Here is a 26,268-nt window from a genome sequence, read left to right as displayed (position 1 = left end):
TGTTTCTTAAACGAGTGCATGTTCTCATTTGAAAGTCCAGGGTCTTTAGACATTTTTTCATGCTTTGAAGTAACTAATTCTGCAAGTGGTGTAGAACTGGCTTTTTGACCACTATAGAGAGGACAGAGCAAATTTTTTGTTCTCTGTATCTGTATTGGGACATATTAAGCCATAGTTGATTTGATTCATCCTAACATTGGATGTGGCTGTAAGGCATTAGCCAGCTGTTCCTCTCTACAGAAGACTATCATGCATGTCCTTCTGACTGGGAAGCATTTGAAAATGTAATGCTAGCAGCTCAGGTTGTGCAACGCATGGTCTGACAGGTTGAAACACTCCCTCCTCCTCCTCCTCCTCCTCCTCTTGCAGCACTTTGTGTGGAAAATGTTAATGATGTTAACATATTTCAGTACACAACAGTTGGGTTTTTCAAACCATTTGAGCTACAAGTGAGAAACAATGATTAATACACTTTTTTTTGTGTAGCTGTCTATGTTAACCCTAGGGTATTTATTAAGGCTGATCTCATGGAAAAGCTGATCCATCTACGCCCTCTTCTGAAGACCAGTAATAAGAAAAGTCAAAAAGTAATTTTGAGTAGAGGTGTTAAAGGCTTTTTTTTTTTTTTTTTTAATTTTCTTACCTTTTTCTGGGCTTAAAAGCTGAGAATCATCAGGTTTGCTTATCTGCACATCGTCTTCATTGAACTTCTGTCTTCTGAACTCCTGGAATAACTCCAGAAATAAAAATAGGCCAGAGCTGAAAAAACACTGCCAGAAGAGCTGAAAATTAAAGCCAGCAGGCCAGAAGAAATTAAAAAAAAAAAAAAAAAGCGTGTGCATGGAGTGGGTCAGTCCCATCATTATTTGTTAAAGAAATAATTATATAAAAGATAAATGGCAAAGTATTTGCAGTAGTATTGCTTAAAGGTTACATCATTCTTGCAAAAATTGGGCGTTATATTTTGGAAATTTCCTTTAAGAAGGATAATGAGAGACTTGACTTTGAGTCTCCATTGTTTGTAATATCCTCTTTTAGCGTGAAAATATTTTCTGTTTCCATTAGTTTTGTTGTTTTTTTGGTGTGGGGTTTTTTTTTTTAATTTGGCAAACATGAGTACTTTTCCTGAACTTTAAGTGGAATGAAAAATCATTGTTTTTGTTGGCTTGTAGGCATTGTAGCTTCCCCTCCAGTAAGACTGGCAGATTTATTTTTAGAGCTGTTGTACCAATATATATCTTGCACAGCTATTTAGCGAAAGCAGAGTAGATGAGCCTACAGAAAAGGTTTAGTTTAGGGCTTGCTTTCAAGCTTTGAGCATGAGCTATATGTGACAGAAAATGTAGTTCTTTGTATCTGTGAATATGCAGTAAGTTTTACTCCATGGTTACACAGCTATCTGCTGAGTGCTCTTGGCTGTCTCCTTCTCCCTCTAATCCAGCTCCAAAGGGACTACTTCTGACATTCCAAACTGCTGAGCAGCTTTCCGACAGCTGCCATTGAAATGGGAATAAAAACAAAACTGTTTTCTTTGCTTTCCTCCCAAGCGTGGATCAGGTGAAAACAGAGCCAATTTCTTGTGTGTGCCAACTGTACCCTACTGTTCCATCGCTGGTGTTGGGGTGATCACCTCTGATGTGCAGCTGTCCTCTTAAGAAGACAACCAAATACTGAGATTTGGAGCTGCACTGTGAGAGAGGATGAACAATAAATCATGGGCTTTGCAGTTCTAAGGCCTGGGGATGTGAGCCTCTGTGTAGAGGGAACTGCTTGGCATTTCTGGTGAGGTGGTCCAAGATACACACAGCAATCATTCTTTACCACAATCATGGTGCTAGACCTTAACCTGTAGTATTCAGACCCGTAGATAAACTATCTTAGGTGCCTCTCAGGTGTTTAATAAGTTTTAATTTTCCTGTTCCCGGTAATTAACCAGATAAAAGATTAAGTACCCTATAAAACTTGTGTTTTCTAAAATGTAAAAGAAAATACATTATAACAAAGCTGCTACTCCTTTGCCTTTATGGGCATTTCCATCCTTTTGGTCTGCATTAGAATAGATAAACAGTCTGGGGACACCTTCATCCAAGATCTCGCTTGGCTGTAGCCTCTCTGTCCTCTGCCTGCTTCAGCAGCTTGGCCCACAGTAGGCTGGCGGACTTCTGTAGGATCGAGGGCCTGGTGCTGCCCTCTCTTCTCTGCCTCACCAGTGTGAAAACAGCTTGCTCCATGGAGGAGCTCTTTGCTCTTCATCAAAAAGATGTAACTCTGACCCGTGTGGATATATAGCTGATCAGACATGATAGCATTCCTTTCTTTGCTGATCTGCTGTACTATATGAGGATGAAATTCACTCCGAAAGCAAGTTCCTTCCTATGCAGTTGGATGTGTCCAGGCACGAGGGAACTAAGAGGGTTCAGGTAGCTAGTGACATGCATGGTAGGATGAGTCAACATTACTCAGTGTGCTTCTGGCATGCCTTCGTCTGGTAAGGTGACTGTGTTAACTGCTGCGATACTATTTCAAATTTCTTGAAAGAAAATTGCTACACGTTCATGTGTCCTACCTATTCCAGTTTCTCTTGCGACAGAAGTCTCTTTAACGAGGTTAATCCAAACAGAATAAGAATTAATTGATCAGAGAGTGCTTGTGGTGCAGGTTGTGTTGAAATCTTAGTGACCTACCTGCTGTACAGACAAGGAAAGCCTACATTCTCCCTTGTGCTGATTCTGTGTTTGGCCAACCCCAGCTACCTCAGTGGAAATACCTCTGATTTTGTACTGACATCAGGGAAAGGAGATTGCTACTATGAAGGTATGTAACTTTTTTTTTCTTTTTGAAATTAGGTAGATACAAATTAATGAACATGTCATCATTTACACACATGACATAATACTACCAGGAATATTGACATTTAAAACTGTTGTTAATGGGAAAGAAGATGATACTTATACTATTAAGGTGAAGAAGAAGAAAAATGAAAGACTGCAAGTTGAAGGAAAAGATTAGAAATTAGCAAATAGTCTTTTGTTAGGGGGGTTGGGGTTGGGTTTTTTTAAGAATTCTGGGAAGCTGCTATTTCCTAATAAAACACGTACAGAATGTTTGATTCTTCTGACCTCAGCTTGTTTTTTGCGCTTACTTATTAATATTTCTGGAAATGTCATCCTTCTCTCTGCATTCTTCAATGGGGTTGTTTAAGTGAGACTTCTGTAATGGCTAGGAAAAAAAGAAAGTAGGTTGCATTGAGCTATTGTTCCATCTCTCCAATTTACTGATTTGTACAATGCAAGGTGTGTAATGATAATGTTCTCTCAAGTATCTGCTTGTAAAAAAAGTTTCAATAATGTGTTTAGAAATTCTGGTTATACTTCATAACACCGGGACTGTTTATATTTCCTCAGGAAGATGATGATATGCCAAAATTTTGGTCACACTTAACAAGAAAATTCCATTTCTAAGTTACAATGGTGTATATCCACTTACTAATTTCATCAGATGTTTTCTTTATTTCTACAAAAATACCCTTTTATAGATGAAATTTTAATATACAATATGCCAAAAAGATTTAAAAGAGCAAAAAGTGAGGGAGGAGGATAAATGTTTCATACTTCAGTATAGATTGACAAATGGGCACGGGGAATGACCTTGAATGTGCTGAACAGATTTTGGCTGTTTAATTCTAGATTAAATGATCATTCTCCTGTTCTGAAACTGCATCTGTAAGAAAGCCATTGTCTTTAATATGAAAGAAATTTATCTTCTGTGCAACACAATTATATGGATGGAAGTCTACAGGCTGTTCATGGACTTTGGACATGAGCTGAGCTATTTTGGGGAGATGCAGAAATGTAGAAAGGTTACAAAGGGAGGCAAAGAAGGCATTGAAGCTGGCTGCTATTTGCATTGTTGTTTAACTGTAGTTCTACAGTGTGTGGATTCCTATTTGATTCACTTTAAAAAAAAAAAAAAGTATACAAGATCTCAGGCTTGAAAAACAAAATCCTATTTTTCAGCCATTTCTTCATAAAGCTTTATATATTCTAAAACGGGAAAACTCACTGCTGAGCATGCAGGTCTTGTGTCCAGATACTTGTGCATGTGATTTTTGGATACAAGGATAATTGGAAGAGTCAAGGGTGAATGAGCACAGAATCTTTTACTTGCTTAGTGGAAGACAAGGAATTAGGATGCTCAGCCTTTTGTTATGGTGCTTTCCAGAAGGCTCTTCAGATTTAATTTTTCAAGTTGAAAATAAATTCTTAAATACTTAGTTATATTTGATGTTTCATTGAAAAATACTAGTAAACTGTGCAAGACAGCTGTTCAGGAGTGGTCATTCCAGAAGACAGACAGACAAAGGCAGCAGTTCTGTACCTACCGTGGTAAGCTGCATGTTCAGTCATGGGTGACTGGGGAAGCAGGGGAGCAGGAGTGATCTGGCGCTATGGCAGATACCTGATAGACTGCCAGGAATGTGACAACAGGTTCCAGTGAGTGCCTTAAGGTAGGTTCACCTTCTGACAGGCACGCCTTCAGCTTCTCAAACTCAGACTTGGTGACCCTTACTTTCATGTGTATCTAAACCCATGAAAACTGGAAGATGCAACAGCAAAAGGAGATCAGTCTTTGAAGATACTCTCTGCAACATTTTCTGATTAGAGAATCTATTAATTCAAACTAACTTAGAAATCTGTAGGGCTGGGATGTATTCTGTTGTTAGGAGGGTTTTTTACATGCTTATATAATAAGGTGAATTTGTCTATCCCAGAAAAACTATCTATTGGAGAAAAATGTAGAAATACTAAATAGTAATTATAGCCTCTTCACTTCCTAAAAGTGAAAGCATACTGAATATATGCAGGTAATCTTGTACAGTAACCTAGCAGTAGACATGCCATTTTGTCTTTCAGTCACTTTGTTTTACAGAATTTTAACTCTGTGCACTTTGCACATAACTACAGTGTCATCCTGGAGGAGCGTGCTTCAGGCAGAAAAGAGAGTTAAGCTTTCCTTCACCCTTTTGTTACTTCAGGAAAAGCATTTAAAAGAGCAACTGCTGGAGAGAGAGAAGATGGAGAGACTTTTGGAAGGCAAGTATCTACATGAGTAGGAAGGTTGTTGCATGGTTCCTCTTATGGTGACTTGTTTGTGGTGACACAAGCACATTGTTCCATTTTAATAACAAATATAGGGAATAACAGGGTTTTGTTCTCCAGGTGTGGAGAGGTTTATTTTGGGTTTGTTTTGGTTTTGTTTGCTGAGCCCACTCACGAAATAAAATAGGTAGCAGTAGCTAAAACGTGTACCAAGATGACATGTCTTTGCCTCCACTTAAATGATGGTGAATTTGTTGGCAAGCAGTACTTGTATGGATGAGTGAATGTTTACTTTTTGGAATTCCCCCATTTGGGTGCAGTTGTCAGGATACAGCTCCTGGAATTCATCTGTCATCCACAGCGATGCTCCTCTTGCATGCAGGCTTGCTCCAGAGGATATCAGGTATTGTAGTTTTATGGATGAATGTTGGTAGTTCTTACCCAGGATGAGACAAGAGCCAATCTGAAGGTGAAAGAAGAAAAAACAGTAAAATACACAAGAGCCCAAGTGAGCAGAATGTTTTGGGGAAACATGGGAGAAGTGGACCGACTGTAACTACAGCACAGTTAAAATTAAGACTTTTATTCATGTTTATTAGCATTCACACACAGGCCGCCTCTCATTGCCTTCTTACCATATGGCAAGAACAGTAATAAATGCTGCACTAAAAGATGGTACTTAAAGTTGATTTTCTTCCATTCTGTGCCCCAAAGTGTAAAAGTACCAGAGATGCATGTTGCATAAATGCAACCCTGTATTTACAGCAGTAACAGGAACCTGTTTGCATGCTCATGGCCAACAGTGCAAATGCCCAACTTAGGTGATGCCCATTTTTTTAATGGGTATTCCCAACATTCTGAATATAAATAGAATTAAAATGTCATACAGTAATAATAACTCTTACAGTCTTGCCAAGTCTCAGTAGACAAGTGGGTGAAGGATTGGTTTTGATAGCAAATGTGTCTGTCTACCCTGCAGCAGCACTGAACTCACCTTCAGTCTGTTGACTGAAAGTGTCAAATATTATAGCTTGAGTGTGTAACAACAGCTATTGCTTATTTTTGCCTGGGCACTTGCAGTAAGATCCCTCCTACAGAACTGCATAAGGCTTTGTCAAGTGTTAGTGTATCATCAGACTGAAATTTCGGATTTGGTGTATCTCTGTGGATGGGCTCATATTAACTTTTGATCTGAGGTGGTTCTGCAGCCTGGTCTGAACAGGAGAGGATGTGTAGGAAAGAAATAGAACAGGCACACAGCTTGAACTGTCTTGAGTGATGGGGAAGAGAGAGGCGTGTAGAGCTGCCTTTTATCACCAGATCATCAACACCTGCTAGCTTGTACTTTACACACATCAGAGTTTAGGAAAGTGGTTTTCTCTTCAGGTATAAAATGACTTTTGCTTTTGTCACATGTCCCTCCAAATATCTCTGTGCCATATACATGTATGTTCTCTGAATCCTACCTTCAGTTGAATTAACAGCAGTGCATTGAACATTGAGTGAATGGGGACTAATAAAAAAAAAAAGGAAAACCTTTGCTGTGCAGAAGGACAATCCTTCCCTTGACATCTGCTCTTTTTCCAGCTTCACTTGCATTCTGCTCTGCCTCAAACGTTAATAAGACCCCTAGCTTATGTTTTCCCTCAAATACAGCTATGAAAAGAAGAAATTGAAAAATAAAATGTGTGGCAATTCCAATTTATTGACTATTTTTATCCTGAGTACTCTGGGGGTGGCTGAACAAGCCCATTTTTCAAACTCATAAGATGCATAAAAATAGGTTTTGACAACATTTGCAGTTAGATGTGGTGTGCTTGGGGTTGGGGGAGGAATTAATTAAAAAAACGAGTCACTAATGTCCATGTCAGATTTCATGTGGAACAACGGTGAAATGATGGGCATTGGGAAGAAAAAATGGCTAAGAGATATATAGACATGCTACAAAGATGATGAATGTGAAAATTTTACCATATTATTAAATCTGGTATTTTTTGCTGGTTTTCTACTTAAATGTCTTTAATTGAACTCTGGGGCTTAAGAAGGCATTCCTAACAATGTAAGCTTTCCAGGAATTTTAAAAAGAGACATTTTTCTTGGGTTTTTTTCTTGAGACTTATGGAAGCTTAGAAAAAATATAATATCTATGATACATAAATTAATAATTCCTCAAATAACAAAAAGAATGCAAAAAGTTGAAAATAAATATGAGTGTGTGTGTTTGGTTTTATGTGTATGTTCATGAACAATTTGAAATAATTCTGAGTGTTTAATACTTCTGAAATGCTCATTATGAACAGCAGACAGCATTTTGAAAGGCTATGCAGTTGTAATGTAATCCTAAATATTAATTTCCAAACTGTTTCCCATAAATGTTCTTAACGTATCTGTAAAATACTGATTTGAATATTCCAAGGTGGGTTTTGTTTGGTTTTTTAAGGATCAAGGGGTAAAGGTGCAAGGGAGGCTGAACTTCTTTTCCATAAATTTTCCACCTTAATTGGAAAGACATAAAATCCTTTTTAATCCATAAAGTAATTTTTTTAGGATTGGGCGCCAATAAAGTTTACAAGGATTATAAAGTTCTTCCTTCTTTACAATTATGGTTTCAGTAACAGGCTCTGGGAAGTCTAGTTAGGTTGAATATTTAACAAAGGGCTTTGTTTTCTTCTATTTGTGAAAATGAAGCCTTAATGTATTTTTTTCATGAAATCTCAATTAAATTCATGAAATCTCAGTGATCAATTTGAAGCAGTGATTGCCTCAGGAGACCTTAAATGTTTTAATGGATCCCAGTGTTATAGACTATATCTCTATATATATTAAAATATATAGAGAGACATTATATACACCTAATGTTACATATTCAGTATTTATTTAAATAATAAGAATGCTAAAAAGAAGGACAAGAAGAGCCAAAAACTAGAATGAACTTCTCACATATAGTATCATAAAGTTCCTATCATATTCCTTAACTCAGCAGTAGATATCTGTGCAGGCCATCTGAATGGAAAAAAAAAAAAAAAAACCCTCAGAAAGAAATGTTGATTCATTATTTTGTGGCTGGAATAAAGTATAACATTAAATTATATAAGCATATAAATAGACAATTTAAAATGATAAAATTTAAGATATAACAGTGTTTTTTTATCTCGGGGCAATCAAGCTTCCTAGCAACAAAAAGAAAAGAAACTGCAAGTCAAGTTGAACAAAATTCTGGTTTTAGGGGTCATTGGGGTATTTCTGTTGAGAAGGTGATGTTTCAATTCAGCATTTCACTGGGCGGCAGTACAATATAGGCAGGATCGCATTCAAAAGCTAAACCAGATTTTAATTTGACATAAGCAGATGACATTTCTGTTTGAAACGAGTCAAACTTGACTAGTGACATATAGTATACTTGTAGAAAATGTATTAAATATAATCACGACAAAAGGTACACACACAGGAGTGGTGGTTCAACTATTTGTGCCTTTCATCAAAAGTAATTAGGATCACAGACATGGAGGGAGGGTTAGCTTCTGGAGAACAGGTGATGGCTTAAGCTACAGGGGTGCAGACATCTGACTGTTTGTTAGACCCTGGGTGGTGGTTCTTCACCGAGCCCTGCAGTCAGTGTAGGAGAGACGTTAGCAACCAGGGCTGCTCCTCATCGCTAGAGCAGCAGATGTGCTTCCTTTCCACTTAGCCCCTGTTCTTCAGGTGTTCTAAAGATGGGGGGCAAAACTAATAGCAGAGACATTTGCAGAATAAATGTAAATAAGAAAAAGATGAGTCAGGCAAACACTGTCTGCCATAATGGCCCTAGTGTCACAATGTAGTCAGTAATGTGTGTGGGAAGAAAAATAGGGTGGCAATGCGTTAGGCACCCAGAGCGTCTGCTATATTGGGACATGTTAGCCTAAAAGTCAAACCCTGATATATTTAAAAGGAGAGAGATTTTTACCCCCTTGATCTCGATACTCCTCTGAGGAATAAGAAACTAAATACTTTCCTTATAAAGCACAGAGTGGGTGGCAAAATAAGGAGAGTAAATGGCAAGAAGATACTACTGCAGAAGGAAATGAAAAAGCTTATGTTTGTCTCTTTTTACAGCAGCAGCCCTACAGACTGCTGTGTCATAAATCATAAAAAGTAATTGGAGAAGGCCAGTAGGAAATGATGAAAGCAATACTTGTGCCAGCTAAGCAAAATGGTTAGTGTCAAATGTGTCTGCCAAGGTATGAGAGATACAATTCAGATGTCCCAATACCGAAAATATTTTTCAGTTGCTGCGCTATACTGCAGCAAGCTGAGAAAATATTAGAAATAGATATTTTTCATTAAAACGGATTTTTCTGGGACATAGTCTAATATTATTCTCAAGAATGATGTGGTCAGATAAAATTTTGTATCTCATAATCCTCTGTTTACACCCAGAAAGCAATACCATACGTACTGCAGAGATTCAGGATGGTGCACGGTAGGATGATGCATGGCTTGTAAACCACTCTCCTTGCAGAAATTACGGCTTCTTTTTAACATGACGCTCCGGACTTGCACGTTCAAATCACAGCAGACTAGAGACTGGTAAAACTGAAACAGGGAAACTGTAGTCTCTTCATCTTCTCATTGTTGAGTTCATGCTGGATTCTGTGGCACCAGTATCTCAGGCAGCATTTTTCATACTAAACATCTGTTGTTTTGATTCCTCTGTTTAAATAGATTGGATTAGAAGGGGAGAAAAACCATCATCTCCTCCCCCTCACCATTCTGCTTCAAAGCTTAGTAACTATGAAGACAAAACTTATTTTCTTACAGAAAAAGCTTCGCTGACATGCAGTATTTGATTTTTTTTTTTTTTGGAAACTGTTTCTGACTCAATTTTCAACTACATCAAGATACAAAATCTAATTATTGTAAATTACATCCAGATAGGCTGCAGATATGTGCAGATAAACTCCTCTGTAAACATATTAAGTCCACTGATTTTGATAGGCTTTGCAGTCTTAAATGACATGCTCTGGAATTACAGCAGTGTAACTGAAACCAAAATCTGCTTAAATCTGTGCTATTTAGATCTAGGAAACATTTTTTAATAATTTAGCTCTAGGAGATAACTACTGGCCATAGTGCAGTTTTCTGAGAAGCCACAGAGACTCCCCATTGAGGGTCTCTGTCTGCTCTTAAACCTGAGGGCAAAAACTTATTAACTTATTCTTTTAAATGTTATGGATATATTAAGAGGACCACTTAAATGTTGATGCAAGATGAAGATCTTCTGTGTAATACCGAGAACTGTAGTTGATCCCTGCTCCAAGTATTAAAAACCTACTGCCAGCAAATTCCAACGCCTGATCCTGTGCACAAAGTCCACCAAAATAATGAACCACTAATCCAAGATCTGCTGAAAGGTAAGATCTCTCATCTCCAGTTGAAAGTGGAAGAGTCAGAGATCACTGTGATCTTACAAGCACACAGATTCTGTTCTCTGATGGAACTCAGTGAAATTCTGTTAGATTTTGACTTTTTGATAATTTTTTTTTTTTAAGATCAAAAAATGTTCTCAAGTTTGTATGAATCTTCCAATATTCAGGCTAAAGTTGATGCAAAACCTGAGAGGGAAAGAATGGGAGATATGGAAAATTGTACTTTTTTAAATTAGAAAACAAATTACTGTAGTAGTGGATGGAAAACTGACTGTGAGCCAGCAATGTGCGCTCACAGCCCAGAAATCCAACCGTGTCCTGGGCTGCATCAAGAGCAGTGTGGCCAGCAGGGCGAGGGAGGGGATTCTACCCCTCTACTCCACTCTAGTGAGACCCCACCTGCAGTGCTGTGTCCAGCTCTGGGGGCACCAACACAAAAAGGACATGGACCTGCTTGAGCGGGTCCAGAGGAGGCCACAAAGATGATCGGGGGCTGGAGCACCTCCCCTGTGAGGACAGGCTGAGAGAGTTGGGGGTGTTCAGCCCAGAGAAGAGAAGGCTCTGGGGAGACCCTACAGCGGCCTTCCAGTACTGAAAGGGGCTACAGGAAAGCTGGGGAGGGACTCTGCGTCAGGGGGTGTAGGGATAGGATGAGGGGTAACGGTTTTAAACTGAAAGAGGGTAGATTTAGATTAGATGTAAGGAAGAAATTCTTCCCTGTGAGGGGGGTGAGGCCCTGGCACAGGCCGCCCAGAGCAGCTGTGGCTGCCCCCTCCCTGGCAGGGTTCAAGGCCAGGCTGGACGGGGCTTTGGGCAACCTGGGCTAGTGGAAGGTGTCCCTGCCCATGGCAGGGGGGTGGGAACTAGGTGATCTTTAAGGTCTCTTCCAGCCTAAACCATTTATTTTAACAGGGAATATTAGAAAACAGTTGTTTGTTGTGAATCCAAACCACATTGTAACATGAACAGCTCTTCCCACTAATGCACACCCATGCCACACCTTCCAGACTTTGGTTCAGAGTACATGTTTTCAGCAGATGCCTGGGGATGTCTGCATCCACTCTTCCATCAGTGGTGTGCCTTTAGGCTTAGAATCACACAAATGAGGGATTTATGTCACCCAGTAGCTTTCAATGCTGCAAGTATTTTAAAAAAGGAGAGTGTTGCTTATTTGTTGTTACTCTCCCCATTCCCAAACAAACCCCTGTGTGATGGAAGGAATTCTTGACCCGGCTGGCAGATTCTATGGTAACACTTTGGTTAATGCAGTAAACTCAAAACTGTTAAGCTATTCCATGAAATGTTAACTGTATTCAGGGATGTGTGCACACATATGGCAATGACACCGTTTACAGTGGAGAATAATTTAAGAAAGTTCTCCTCTTTGATGCTGAATCAATTCAGGAAACAGTAATTTAATTTCAACGCTAGATACCATTTTTTGGCCTTCTCATATGATACAAATGACCGAGACTGCCCTGTTGAAAGTCACTACTACTTGTTAGTGGCAGGAAAAATGATGCCATTTTCATGTATTCATATTCTACATATCAATTTATAGTGACAGTGCTTCTGCTTTGTAGGTTTATCTCTGATTTGGCACACAGCTCTGCATCAGATATTACCACATACTCATCTTCATTCTTTGGTGAGCTTGTTTCAATTTCTAATATTTCTTCTGCGTTTTGCCAACCACTGGCTGGTCTTTTGCCCTGTCTTGTGTGCAGAAATCTGTGAAGTAGCTTTGTGTGTGCAGGTGTGTGTAATAAACTCAGATGTTTTCAACAGCTGGGATAGAGGTAGAGTTGAAGGAGAGCAATTAAATCAGTGAGCATTTCCTGAATGCTCTTCCAAGTGATCTGAACTGTCTGCTGCATGCAGTTTACAGCAGCTGTGGTCTGACTGAAGATCAGAACTTCCCTACTCCAAATTTATAGACCATAGACAATAGAAAGCATGAGGAGGAGGACCCTTTTGTATTAGCAATCTAGATTATTGGGATGTTTTGCTATAGTTGGCATATCATATTTCTCCATACAGCTTTTTGTGATTTCTGGTTTGCAGTCAGAGATGATTTCAGACATTTAAAGAAATTTGTTGGCTTAAGCTGAAAGTCTCAGTAGCAATCACAAAGCATTTATTTCAAAGTTTGTTTAGTTTTACAGGCTTTTAAACTCATGCTAAGATTCCCTGTTGGCCACAGGCTACTAGTTGCCCAAATGGAATAAGCTGCAAAGATATGCAAAGATGACATTTTGAAGTTTTGAATATGAATTTTGTAACTGATACAGAAATCTACATTTTTGTGGTTTGAGAGATGTTTTCAGCATTCCTTCCAGTACATGTCTTGATTTGGACAGCTTGGTAGACTCATCCAGTCTGAGCAGCTGTTTTTCCTAGACCAGACTCAGCCAGCCTCTTACTGGCAGCTGAAAAATCCGCTTATTTCATGCAATTTACAGGACAATTTAAATTGGTTTTCATGACAATTAATTTTAACCCAAGTTTTGCACCTAATTTGAGATCTCTGCCAACATGCAGAGATTTTGGAGACATGTTAGAACAGTTTCTTCAGCCTTGTTTTCTGGAAAGCTCTTCCTCAACCATTTAACTATCATAGAGAGGTGCAACAGGGATAGTGTGACAGGACGACCTGCCACAATTATGTATTCTCAAAGCATGTTTAGTAAAACTTACAGGTAAACAACAACTAATCCTACTAAATGTGATTTTTTTTTTTTTTTTAACAAGAAAACAAAAACATGCACTAAAACAATAGCATTAAATGAAGCCAGGTGATAATCCATAAACTGTATTTACGCCTGGACTGGGGCATGTGAGGGCCAGCTTAGCAGCCCCATTCTGACAGAGACTAGAAATCCAAGTCAAGTGTGTTGACCTAGTTCACATTAAGTATTTAATCTGACAAAACCTTTCTCCTTTCCCACAACAGAGGAAAAGAGCACATGCTGAAATTTCAGTAAGGTCATGGAACAGACCTGCCCAAATCTGATCCACCATTTTTTAAAATTTTAAGAAATATGTTTAGAATCACACAAACTTGTAAATGTCTTTGTAGCCTCCATTAAAATTCACTGATGAGAAAAACATTAAAAATTCCAAAATTCTTAAACCTATATCCATGTTTAAGTAACAAGTTGATAATTAACAAGACTTAAAACAAGACTGTGTGTGTTTTTTTCCTTCAGGGAATCTCTGCATATGCCTATCTAGAGCTTTCTGTTGCTGAAATGTCACAGAAAATGCAGTAGAAAACCTCATATGAGTTTTCATTAAGTGTATTCCTTTTTCTAGACAAGATTTTCCTTCCAAGCTCTGTGAAATATATTTGTTTAAATTGTAGAATTCACTTCAAGCATATGTAGTTAGATCTATTTTCTAACCTATGTGTGCTGAAATCTGGGGAACTATGTCGAGTATATACTGGAAATTCATCAGCCTGTACAAAACTCATTTGAATTTCATCTGAGTTTATTTACATTAAGGAAAAACCTCACCACCAGGCTATGGGGTGTATACTGAAAGGAATAGGCAAAGCAGTGCTGGCTGCAGATCTGCATCCTTTCCGCAGCCATAAATAAATGCAACCTGAGAAACCCCCAGTCTTCTGTCAGCCTGTCCTGTCCTCTCACCTGTGCCTCCAGAGTGCACGGTGCACTCAGCGGCTCCCACCTGGAGAAGGGGGTCCAGCTCCAAAGCGTTTGACTGGGGAGCAGGTACAGGAGGGAGTCTGGGGGTCTCAAAGCCGTGCAGTGGGTGAGCTGATGTGCCCTTCCCTGCCAGGGGGCTGTGTGCTTGGACCACAGTGAGTGGCATTATCACACATGCTGATGGAGGTTGTGTGTCACTTTCACTGAACAGTTATAGTTTCCTTCCCCCTACCCTTGTTTTTAATTGAATCTCCTACTTGAGAGAAGGCTGAGAAATTAAAGTTTAAAATGAATTAAAGTTTCAGTTGCAGAATGAAAAGATGACATAGAACAACTTACTGCACAAGCTCTCAAATACAAACCAACCCTCCCTTCCCATTGACACAAAAAATGAGTAAAGCTTTCAGTAGCTGATTATTGTCTTTATTCCCCTCACCTGCAGCATCACTCTGATGTTTAAGGAAAACTAGCAGTTAGCACACAAGTCATTTATTGTTCTGTATTATGCTGCTAGGGCACTAGGAATATGCAGAAATGTTTGGAGGGGAGAGGTATTTTTGTCAGTAGAATCACTGTCAGGAGCTTGCTGCTGGAAGATTAATTTGGCTTTGACTCAGTTCTTTTGTAATTTTAAAATTAACTCATGGGGATATTCTAATTTCACATCATTTTAAAATAAAGAACTGTGGGTTTGGAGGGAAACAAATATTAAAATGTTTTCATTAAGATTAGAGATTGTCCAAAGAACTGTCAGTCAGCCAAATCTAAGAAGTGTTGAACTAGGACAGTAATAATACAAATGCATTCAAAAAATACATTGTACTTATGCTGATATCACTTCATAACGTTAATATGGTCTACTTAGTTGCTTCTTTCTGTGTCTGAGGCAGTACTTTTCCAAATAAAAGAACCCAAAGTGAGAAGAGGTTGCAAAAACCCTCCTGCTGAACTATGATCTACCAAAACGTACCTTTCTAGTTACACTCTGTGTATTTATTACAGGTGACAGGTGTAGTAGATCTAATGGATTCAGTGTTTGAAACTGAAACAATAAATGCCAGCTTGGATTTCTTAAGTGTAAATAATATTAATCTTTTTAAGCTGACAGCCCAACTGACATGATCTTTTAAAAAGTATTTTAAAAATCCTTCTGGGAAGGTAAAAAGCCAGCATTCAGGGTACCTATCTTGCATTCATAAGTCTTCAGACATATGCTTGTAAGAGAACCCACTTATTTTTATCAACTGCTTAATTGGCTGGGGATGCTCCACAGCTGACTAAAATACCACAGTAATTCTAAACACTATGCTCAAGTGTAGTTTACCTGGAAGAAAAACTGCAAAGAGTAATAAAATGGATGTTTCTTATAATACACAAAATAGCTCAAGACTTTAGATTAAATGGTCACTCGGAGTCTTGAAGAGAAATAATGGAAACTAGTTTCCAAACTTCCTTCACTGTCTTGCCTTCCATTAAAAACACCTCCGAACTTCACTTGGTTGAGACCTCCAAAAGTCGGGTATACTGGATTAAGGATTACCTAAAGAGGCTATTACTCTCATACTAAAAAACTATTAGATTTTAAAAAAACTTTCATGAGTATTAGACTAACGATTGCTAGAGTAGACTGGCGTATCCACAAATGTGCACGTGAAATTATACAAACCTGTAATAGTGGGGAAGCAGGAATACTGCATGTTCCAGCACATACTAAATTCGTGCTCAAAAAGTGCTTTGTATTTTTGGTAGGTTTACAAAACAAAATAATTATTCACACCATATTTGCAAATTCTAGTTTATGGAGTAAATAGAAATCAATATTTTAAAGGAATAAAGTTTAAATAAGAAAAAAATATAATCAGTTACTCTATTAAAGTATGAATAGTGTGCTAGAAAGGATGAAGCATACTAAGAACATGCACATGGATAACATGATGAGGGCAAGACAATTCCTTGTAAGCAGCATCTGTAAATAAAGGTTAGTCTAGTAGTTGCAGTACATTACTTGCAGAACCAAGGGATCAGAGATCCCTCCCCCGTACCCTTGCAGTTTTCTCCACAGCTTTGCTGTTCTACCATTTCCTCAACTGCTTTAGATAGAACTTGTCCATACCGTAAACCTGGAGGTCAGAGTTTTTACTCTTCAACAAAAAATTAACTTTGCAATTTAAGCATTTGACTTGATTATGCTGTACAGCTCTTACATTTATTGGAAGTTAAGACATTAGTGAGGATATTCAAGTCTGGTTTCCACACTGTTAAACTATGTGCTGGTTTAACATCACATATATGGCATCTCACAAACTGTAATAATAGCTTTTTCATTTAAATATTGAATTAAAGCAAGACCACCACCAGAGAAAATGAGTACTTACCCTCTATCCATCTAAAAACTATTACAAGTTTTTGTATCCGTTCTTTCTAGGAACAAATTAATTTTTCTTCTGCCTTCTCTGCGTGATCTTCCACTTGTTTCTATACATCTGCTGCTTTATAGGAGTAAGATAGCTCATTATTGTACTGCAGCATAAACAAGTACTGTGGCACAAGGCAGGAACATTCTGATAAAGTAGTTTACGGCCCTAATTTATGAGCAACAAAATTGGAATATTTAATCTGGCAGTAAATCTGTCAAGTTCCTTTATATCACACCACTTGCACTGCAAATGTACAAAGTCTTCATCCTAAAAAGAAGCCTGGGTTCATCAATTAAGAGCCTTATTGTAAGAACTGCCAACAGTCCTACTGCAAGGAGAAGTGTGACTGATGTCTGTTTTTTATCTGGTGAGGCACTAAACCAATGAACTGTAGGTAAGTTTTATTTTTTTTTCCAAGGGAAAGCAGGTGAACTCAAAAAACTAATTTAGTCCAGCGAGTAATTTTTCTGTAAGCACTGGAAACAGTTTACTCCTTAGTAAAAGGGCTGAACAAATAGTCATTTAAAAGATGTTAATTCAAAGCCATCAAAAAGGGAGGAAACACACTTTGCTTTGTTTCACCCTATTCACATTTATAACTGTTGTCATTCTTCTGTGACAAATAAGGATGTAGGTTATCAATACAAAAAACAGGAACAACAGGTGTCTGATCAACAAAAAACTCCTTCAGATCTTGGTTGTGTAGGTTGCTAACAGAGTGACTGCTGCAAAAATCTTTTGGGAGAAGAGTCTTCTGCCTCTTGACCTTCATGCTCCAACATCAGAGGCTGTAGCTGGGTATCTGTAGCAATACAGTTTGTTGTCTGCACCGCCGCTCAACAGCAACTAATGAGAGGAAAAGAAAACTGTGATTAATATCCCTATTAATGTATGACTAAAACCCACAATCGAATTGCAGAAGCAACCTTGTCTCTTACCCTCCTCCTAAAATTAGAAGCAAAGTTTTGGCAGGGAAGGTTTTCCTGCCTTTTACTGAGAACAGGAGCCACAATGCAATCTGAATATTAACGAAATGGTTTTTTCCCCATTTGATACATGTGTGTACCACTACAGTAGCAGAACAGCTTGCTGTAAGAGGATTATGTGGTTCCCCCCTTCCACATGTACTGCTGTGCCCCAGTTGTCAGTTCATGCTGCTGCTTTAGTCTCCATGGCAGCAAATGGTACCTTGGAACACGTATTTTCTCCTCGCGTCTCTCCATGTTGTAATGCTCCCTTAATGCTACAGAGCTTAAACTGCCATCCTACTCCTTTGCACAGTAGTATGGGGAAGGTGCTACAGTGCATATGACAGTAACACCCAGTATCAAGCAAAGCATACCTAAAAGTTCCTGTCATCTTTAAGCATAAAGGAGCAAATAGTCCGTGCCAGCTCTCAGCCCTCTTCCGAACCACCATGCATATAAACTGAGTCACGTGCTCTTCAGTCTTACCCCTGCTTCTGTCCAGTCCACACACAACACCTTGTCTTCATGAGCAGCCAAGTCATACAGAGGAGCTTTGCAACTGGTAAAACACAGGTATTTACAGTCACACGTTTGAAGATATGTGAGCAATCACAGAAAACAAAATTGGTCCCCGGAAGAAATTCTATCATGATGCTATCAACCAGATGTGGTCTGGCAGTTATAAACACTCTCAGAGACTACAGACATTCTACCATCTGTAATGTTTCCTCTCCTTTCTCCAGAGCCGATCAGAGTGTTAACCCTCCCTACATCCCCAAAGAGAAAAGCAGCAACATTTTTCACCTGCTTGCATGCAACCCTGAAATTTAGTCAATCCTAATCCTGCTTGTTAGGAACAGTTTATCACATAGTTTCATTCTTCCACGTGTAGATGCTGCTTGACTGCATGTGTTTTCCAGCCATTTATGTCTTCTGAATTGCTTGGAAATTTGTAATGAAAGGTCTGAAAAGAGTACCAAGGGAAACTTCATGCTGGCAGGCTCATTCCTTACAATGTATTTTGTTCCTTACACCAGAAGAATAGTTAGCAGGCATTCTGCTGTTCCTAATCCCAGTAGCAATGTTATGGATGCTGCCTTCTGCATGTTAGTCCTGCTGTTAATGCCAGGCAAGTCCTGTCTTGGAATGCCATACAGCTCTCACAGACGTTAAGCCACATGTCCTCTGGTAGGCTACAAGTATTTTTCTCCCTTTTGTTATATGCTTGACTCCTACAACCTAGAGGATTCCCACAAACGCCACAGTAATTTCCAGTGAATGTCTCAGACTACTTTTGCTATTTCATTAGCTTAACTGACCCTGTAAGCTTACGTGCTTTTGACCAGCAAAGAACACATGTCCATTTTACCTCCTTGTGTCCCAGAGCTTCACAATGTTGTCCAGAGAACCAGAGATCAGCTGATGCTCATGGGTAGGTGACCACTTCACAGATGTCACCCAGCCTGTGTGAGATGTTAGAGACAGGAGAACCAAGGAGCCATCTGAACAGAAAGCAGGGAAAAAAAGATATCACTAGACTGAAACCAACACTTCTAAGATGCAGACAAAATCCAGTGAGAAAAGCAGTCAGCCACATATTTGTGCTCAAGGTAAGTGTTTCTCCCACCAGTAATTCTAACCTCAAAAATCAAAATGAACTTTAAAGAAAGCAAACAAACCACACAAGTTCAGGGGGAGGACATGAATGACACACCAAACAAAACTCAAAATGCATTTTCTTGTCACTAAACTCTTTTCAAAGATTTCTGAAAAAAAAACCAACAAAACCCACCCCTTTTATCATTAACATATAAAAAGATAATACTGTTAAATGCTGGATTAGATTTATAGAAGTTAAACAGGTAAACATCTACGAAAACAAGTAAACATGTCAATGAAAAGCCTAAGGTAGGTTCAGTCCTAAATTATCCACAATCCTGTCAGATGTGGCACCACCATATCCTAACAAAGCGACTACTATTTCACTTTAATGATGGTCTGACCAACTCAGGTGTGAACCTTACAAAAGAAATAGTTCAGCGTTGCAACTGCACATTTGAACATTCGTTAGTTAAGTTTAAAACAAAAAAAAAAAAGGGATAACCTAAGATGAGTTACTTTTCTGGATTTTTAGGTGAGAAATCAAAAGTCTTGCATCGGATTTCGGAAAATAGATGTAACTTTCTATTTAATAAAAGATTCCGAATGGCTTGTTTTAGGCAGAGGGACCAGAAAACAGTTTGAGAGATGTCTCCCAACAGGGAGAAGTTCTGATTTTGAATGAACGAACAACTTTGAGAACATGCATGTTTTAGCTCACCTTTGCTGCGAGGATCCCATAGTCTAATATGTCTGTCAGTGCTCCCAGATGCGAGGCGTCGACACAGTGGTGAGTAAGAGACAGAATTAAACACTTTGTTTCCTGTCTGTCAGAAAAAAAAAACCAAACCAAACCTCTTAAGAGAGGAGCTACTCTATTGCACGACTTATTTCTTTGGGTTGGACTTCAGCTGAACCTACAAAGTATAATGATCTCACCAAAGTTGATTTGAGATCTCCAGTCTCAGCATCCCAGAGTTTGATGGTGTGGTCCCATGACGCACTGCAGATTTCTTCAGCATCTGACCACAGCACAGAGGAGACAGCTTCTGTGTGGCCAGAGAGGGTTGCCAGAGGAGTCTAAAATTTAAAGGTGAGAGATTAGATTGAATATAGTCATAAAATCTATTACATCAACAAATAAAAATATGTTGTCTACTGAGCCTGAGACATATCACTGGAAGTTTTCATATAATCACTTTTAACAAAGAGAAATTCTTCTGTGTGGCCACACCTCTAAAAAAAAAAATCCTGGACAAACCTAGAGCTCATCTTACCCTCGTTAGTCCCAACTGTTCAGTTTTCTGCTTCTTTCGTGGTCTGTTAGCTGATTCCTCCATTTCATCCTCTTCATCTGTTGGTACTGTGACACAAAACAAGTCAGACTTGATCTAGAAGTTTTTGAGTTGCATTTCTATACAAGTAATTAAGCAAACCCCTGTATTTACAGGACCTAACCTGTCTATGATGCATGAATATTTCAACCTTTTAATCTGATCTGATCACATCAGTATTATCTCCATTTTGAGAAAGAGGAAAAATGAATACAGAGTAAGTGCTGTTTTCCAGGTCACGCAGTTTTAAAATGACATCCCAATGAAATGTTAAGACCATCCTTATGCATGGAAAATTCCAGCAATTCAGGTGTGTGATAAACACAACCTTTCTTTTAGCTATAGTACCTACATATATACTCTCAAACTGAAAGATGGCGACTTGGAACCACAAAAGAAAGCATTCAGATCAAATGGGTTTAGTCTACATTTCTAGAAGAGACCTGGTCATCTTACTGTCCTCCATATTATAGCGTCAATAATAGAACAGGAAAATAACCCACAGACTTCTGATTTGTAAGAAGTCTATACTTAAGCCTGCACATTTATATAAATCCATTAAAAATAAAAGAGATAAAATATTATATTCCGAATAAACATCAGCACACAGTTGCTAACCATATCTGAAATTGTGTTTCCAACTAAACCAGTAACTTGATATACTGTTATATAGCCTTCTAAAAAAAGTTCTATCTTGCTTTTAATATTAAGACTCAAATTCTCTGGCAGAAAAAAGTATTCAAATATATCTTTCAGGTTAAGTACAGGGTTTTTTAAGAGAGTCAAGAATCCCAGCTTTATGCCTATCTTACCTGCAGACCAGATCTTTAACATCTTATCCCAGGATCCACTGCAGAACTGTATGAGCAGAAACATTTTGTTAAAAATTGATCCAGACAGACCTTGTAAGCCATACTAAATACACTTCCTGCCTGAAAAATTAACCAGTGGGTTATAACACATGAAGTGCTAGGTTCCTCAAAAAAACCCCAACAGTTCAGCATATATCCAACTATTTTTTGTCCTTCCTTTGCAGGAAAATATCTACACAATATCTCTATCTCCTTCACCACCAAAAGGTTTTATTTTAACCTCCCTGATATTGAGTCAAACTGGGAGCAATGACTCTACCTTTGCAGTGAGTGCTCTTTAACTGCTGAATTCCTCAATAAAGGGAAAGGACCTCTTCCCACCTGCTTTTTCTGAGTATCACTCTGGAAATTTATTTTCCACCAAAGTTATTGTGAAAATTTAGGTCAAATTTGAAAATAGTTCAGTATAACACAAAATTCACATGCATTATAAGTAAAATTTACTTTAAAATAAACATTCAGCTTCGCTCACAGAAATCAAACACAACAGTATAGTGGCCCGTGCTATCTAAAGTCACCTTCATCTTTTTGATACTAGAGGTTAAGTGCATCACTAGCCTAGCACTTACATACCACTCCTAATCCTCAATAACCACCATTTATAACAAGACTGGAAACTTAGCAGCGTGTCAGTCATCACAACACGATGACTAGTACCTATGCAGGGACAGAGACATGATTATTTTGAGATACAGGCTGCTAACATTCCAAAAGACAGAGGTTTCTTTCCAGGAGTCACTCACTTTAGTTCTCGTACAATCAACAGCTATGGAGTCTACACTCCCAGCGTGTCCCCTGCAGCAGTGAAGGGCTTTCACTTTGTTTTTCTCCACATTCCACTCCCATAGCAGGACAGTCTGGTCCATTGAAGCACTGAGTAACAGGCATGATAAACTATCTGAGGAAGAAAAAAGTCATGCTCACACCCAACAGCTTTACAAAGTCTTTATAGTCTAGATATAATTATTCTAGTCAAAGAAGAAATAGCAGATAGAAATTCATACATATCTTAGTTTATCTCATGTTACCCTGCAACTACTAATGTAAATACACATACCAGTATTTGCTAATGCAGTCTGCAGGGTGGATAAACAACATACATGTTAAACTAATTATGATCATTACTGTTAAAGGCCTGTTTTACTCACACCATAACTTTCATTTCTAACATCACTGATGGAGATCAAAATAATTGTAGCATTTAGATAATTAAATATTCATGGCTGAGGAATGCTGACATTTCTTCCCCAATAAATCAAACTATTACTACTCCCCTAATATATATATGCTGACCTTGTTTCACCCATGCCACATTCTTCACTACTTCTGTATGCCCAGCTATCGTCATGATGGATTTTCCTTCCAAAGACCAGATTCGAGCAGTCTGATCGTAGCAGCCAGTTAATATCCTACAAGGTACAGAATTTGAAACATTATTGTCTTTAAAACCAATGTTTTTATGAAGAAAAGCCTCAACTTGGAAAAAATATTAGCATAGTAACTGGTTAGCTATTTTGAATTTGTTGCAGCTACTTTGCCTACCAAAAAAAAGTTTGGAAAATAAAAAAATCTTTTTGTTACAGAGCAAAGCTTCATTAAAACCTACAACTGCAAGGCTAGGAATAAGGGGCAAAAAGCAGTAAGAGTATTGAATATTCTGGTAGGTGAGACTCAAGATTGCTTATGTCATTTAAAACAAAAGATAATTTGTTGTTTGTGGTATTACTAGAGGCTCTCAAAGCATTTTCAAAATGTTACTTAATATAGGAACATTGCCTTGCTGATTGGAAAATGAATATGAAAAGACAGTAGAAAAGGACAACGATGGTTGGTTGGTTTTTTTTTAAAGAAAAGCTCTGCATAAAGTACACTATTATATTTGTTTCTAGTGAATGTCACCTTTGAAGTCAAGGGTTTAAGCTAAAAAGAGATAAGGAAATCTTGCTGTCCTTTAACAGATAGTAAACAGCATTTGTATTATTCATTCGTATTAATGTGTTCATGACTCTAGCTGTTTTCTGCTTCTGTTAACAGTCACTGTCACCATAGAATAGAGGCGTTAAAACTGAACTGCTTACAAAAGCAAGTAGTTGACTGACTTGACAGGTAAAAAAAAAAACACAAAAAAACAGAGCAAAGAGGAAACAAAACCAAACCCACATTATTAAAGAGAATACCACTCCATGTGACACCATGGACACCTCTGCACACAACAGCAATAAGCAAGACAAAACTTAGAATTGGCTTAGTGTGGTACCATTCTTCAGTGGCTTGAACAGAACTGATCCAGTCATCATGGAAGATGCATTCCTCTGGCTGAGGGGCCATATATTTCTCCACATACTCTATTTCCACCACTTCTTCCTGAGTTCACAGACAAAATACTGATTTAGGTTGGTTTTATTTTTTCTAATCAATAACAATAATGCGTAACTATGGCATGGTGCAAATATACAAGTTTACTGGACAAAGATCCTGGTATCCAAGTCCTTTGGCACATTAATGGAATTAAAGTCTTTAGAAAAAGTATCTAAATTATACTGCTTTCCATATTTTTATCAAATTACTATTAATAGAAAGCTGGAAACAAAATCAAATAATTTCACTCTTGTCAGATTCCTCTTCTGTATTTACCCATACAAAACTGGTGTCTAAAATACTTCATGACATTTTCTAGAAGTAATAATCTCCCTGTTATCCCCCAATGTAACTAATAGAGTAGGAGATAAAAATATATTAATGTTCAACTGAATAAGACAAGAATTTCCCCTCTGAACTGTTTCCAGACAACAGACTGGATAACATTCCTTGCACTGCTCACTCCCATACTCTCTGCAGTTCAGAATGGATTTAAACATACAAGGAGTTCTCTTGGGAAAAGTCTGAAAAGAAATAAAACTGAGCAAGGAAGTCTGCCTAGTCAGGATGACAGTATAATACCTAGATCAGATTGAAGTAAACTGGCTGAGTCTGTTCTATCGTCCAAGATGGGGAGAAACTGAGCGTGACTTACCGTGGAGATATTTTCCATTTCCATGTGTGTGACCAGCGGCATACGCAAGAACTGGCCATTGACGAGGAAGTCAAATTCCACATATTTGTGATCCGCTGAAACAAATTAGGAAAAATCCATGTTCAGGAGTCACTATTTATTTGATACCATCAAGAATAGCATCATTCAGTCACTGGTTCAGGAGAACGGACCCAGCGAGAGGTTAGGAAAAAAACAACAAAAAACCCCAAACCCCCAACAGTTGATTTCTTCTAGCTGTAAGTGGGCAGCCCATAAATTCCACAGGACTGTGTGAGTTCAGAGGAAGGAAAATCTGCTGTTGGGGTTCAGAGAGTTAAGTTTGCCTCTCAATGTTAACACATTCTTTTCCGATTCCTTTTCTCTGTAGCTACATCTAATCAAACCCCAGTGGTCCTTCACCACTGTTCTGTATGGAGCTTGCCACTGGTAACCCACATCTTTATCATTACTAGCCAGAGCCGTGCACGTAAGGCAGTGGTAGTAAAATCCTAAATATTTTTGGTTCATGTTTCTCCCTCTGTAATGGCATACTTGACAAAGGCCTACATTTTGACAAGAAAATTGCATGGTACACTAGTTTTCTATTCAAGGTTGTCTGCAATGTCTTCAGTTAAAAGCAACTTGCAGAAGTCTCAGCAGGTTAAGATACAATCAGTCTAGGGATTTTTCAACATCGCACAGGGGTCTTTCCCCCCAAAAAATCTTTTGTCAGATCTGTTTCAGCGAGCATTGACAGGATGGTTGAACTCTTCTCAAAGGCTTTCATAAAGCGCACACCTTTAGTTTTATTAGTTCTTTTACCAGGTTTTGTGAAACCTTTCCATTATCATCTGCTGGGGCAGCCTGATCTGTGGTGCTAGGCACAGGTGCTGGGCAAAGGGTGGAGCATTTCTCCAGGGACTGCCCACCAGCACTGATACCTGCCGAGTTTCAGATCAAGTTCAAAAACTACCTTACTCTGGATAGCCAGGCCAAAACCGAAGCACAGACCCGGCTCAGGCTGAGGCCTGACTTCACTGACGGGCCTGTGGGTACCAGGATGCTGCTTCTGACTCGGACAGCGCGTTCCTTTGGCCTGGCCCGCCTTAAGCCGTCCCACTTGCGGCACCACGCCCCGCAAGGGGTCGCGTTCAGCCAGGGGACGAGCCCAACTCGCCTGGTGCGCAGGGCAGGGGCGGCCTCTGGCAGAGGCGCAGCCTGTGCCCGCGGTCAGACACGCGGGGCTGCGGTGGAACCCGTCACCCCGCGGCCGAGGGCTCTGAGGCGAAGGCGAGTGCGCGAGGCCGGCGCCTACTCGGGGCTGCTCTGAGCTCCCGCCTGGGCGAAGCGGCCGCCCGCCCCGGCACCTACCGTTACCGGCCGCCAGCAGCTTGTTGATGAGGTGGCTGAGGTCGGTGGTCTCAGAGGCCGCGGGCACGGAGAAGGGCACATCCTCCACGGCGTACCTGCGGACACACAGCGTCGTTACCGCCTCGGCGTAACCCCCATCTCGGCCCACCGCCCGGCCCGGGCGGGCGCCCCCTCACCTGCGGTTCTCGGTGCGGAACCGCGCCGTGAGCTGCGCCATGCTGCCTCCGCCGCCGGCCTCGTGCCGCGACCGGCCCCTCCCGCTGCCCCTCCCGCTGCCCCTCCCGCTGCCCCTCCCGCTGCCCCTCCCGCTGCCCCTCCCGCTGCCCCTCCCGCTGCCCCTCCCGCTGCCCCTCCCGCTGCCCCTCCCGCTGCCCCTCCCGCTGCCCCTCCCGCTGCCCCTCCCGCTGCGCCGCGCGGCCGGCGGCGGGCTGCCGCGGAGACCACAAGGCCCAGCATGCCGCGCGCGCCCCGGCCCGCGAGCTACGGCTCCCGAGAGGCCCCGCGCCGCCACCTGCC

General features: G+C 39.7%; 1 protein-coding gene across 1 annotated transcript; it reads right to left on the bottom strand.

The window, feature by feature from the left end:
* Positions 1–13,360: 13,360 nt before the first annotated feature.
* WDR12 (WD repeat domain 12) lies at positions 13,361–26,016 on the bottom strand. The gene is made up of 13 exons (XM_074911230.1): positions 25,929–26,016; positions 25,753–25,847; positions 24,382–24,476; positions 23,626–23,732; positions 22,662–22,777; positions 22,112–22,266; positions 21,309–21,354; positions 20,440–20,525; positions 20,102–20,242; positions 19,884–19,989; positions 18,933–19,065; positions 18,050–18,122; positions 13,361–17,441 (listed from the first exon to the last, which is right to left on the bottom strand). The coding sequence occupies exons 1-13, from the start codon at positions 25,967–25,969 to the stop codon at positions 17,364–17,366; spliced, it is 1,272 nt and encodes a 423-aa protein (XP_074767331.1). The 5' UTR covers positions 25,970–26,016; the 3' UTR covers positions 13,361–17,363.
* Positions 26,017–26,268: the final 252 nt, after the last annotated feature.

Source organism: Athene noctua, chromosome 7 (genome assembly GCF_965140245.1).
Source record: "Athene noctua chromosome 7, bAthNoc1.hap1.1, whole genome shotgun sequence".
Lineage (NCBI taxonomy): Eukaryota > Metazoa > Chordata > Aves > Strigiformes > Strigidae > Athene > Athene noctua.
The sequence above is the reverse complement of the archived record's forward strand: the minus strand, read 5'-3'. Positions and strand labels throughout refer to the sequence as shown.

Coding starts and splice junctions, on each gene's coding strand:
- WDR12 (XM_074911230.1), bottom strand. CDS start 25,969: ATGGCGCAGCTCACGGCGCGGTTCCGCACCGAGAACCGCAG. Junction 20,526..21,308: donor GTTAAAGATCTGGTCTGCAG/GTAAGATAGGCA, acceptor TTTGTGTCACAG/TACCAACAGATGAAGAGGAT. Junction 19,990..20,101: donor GAGATCTCAAATCAACTTTG/GTGAGATCATTA, acceptor TTTTTCTGACAG/ACAGGAAACAAAGTGTTTAA.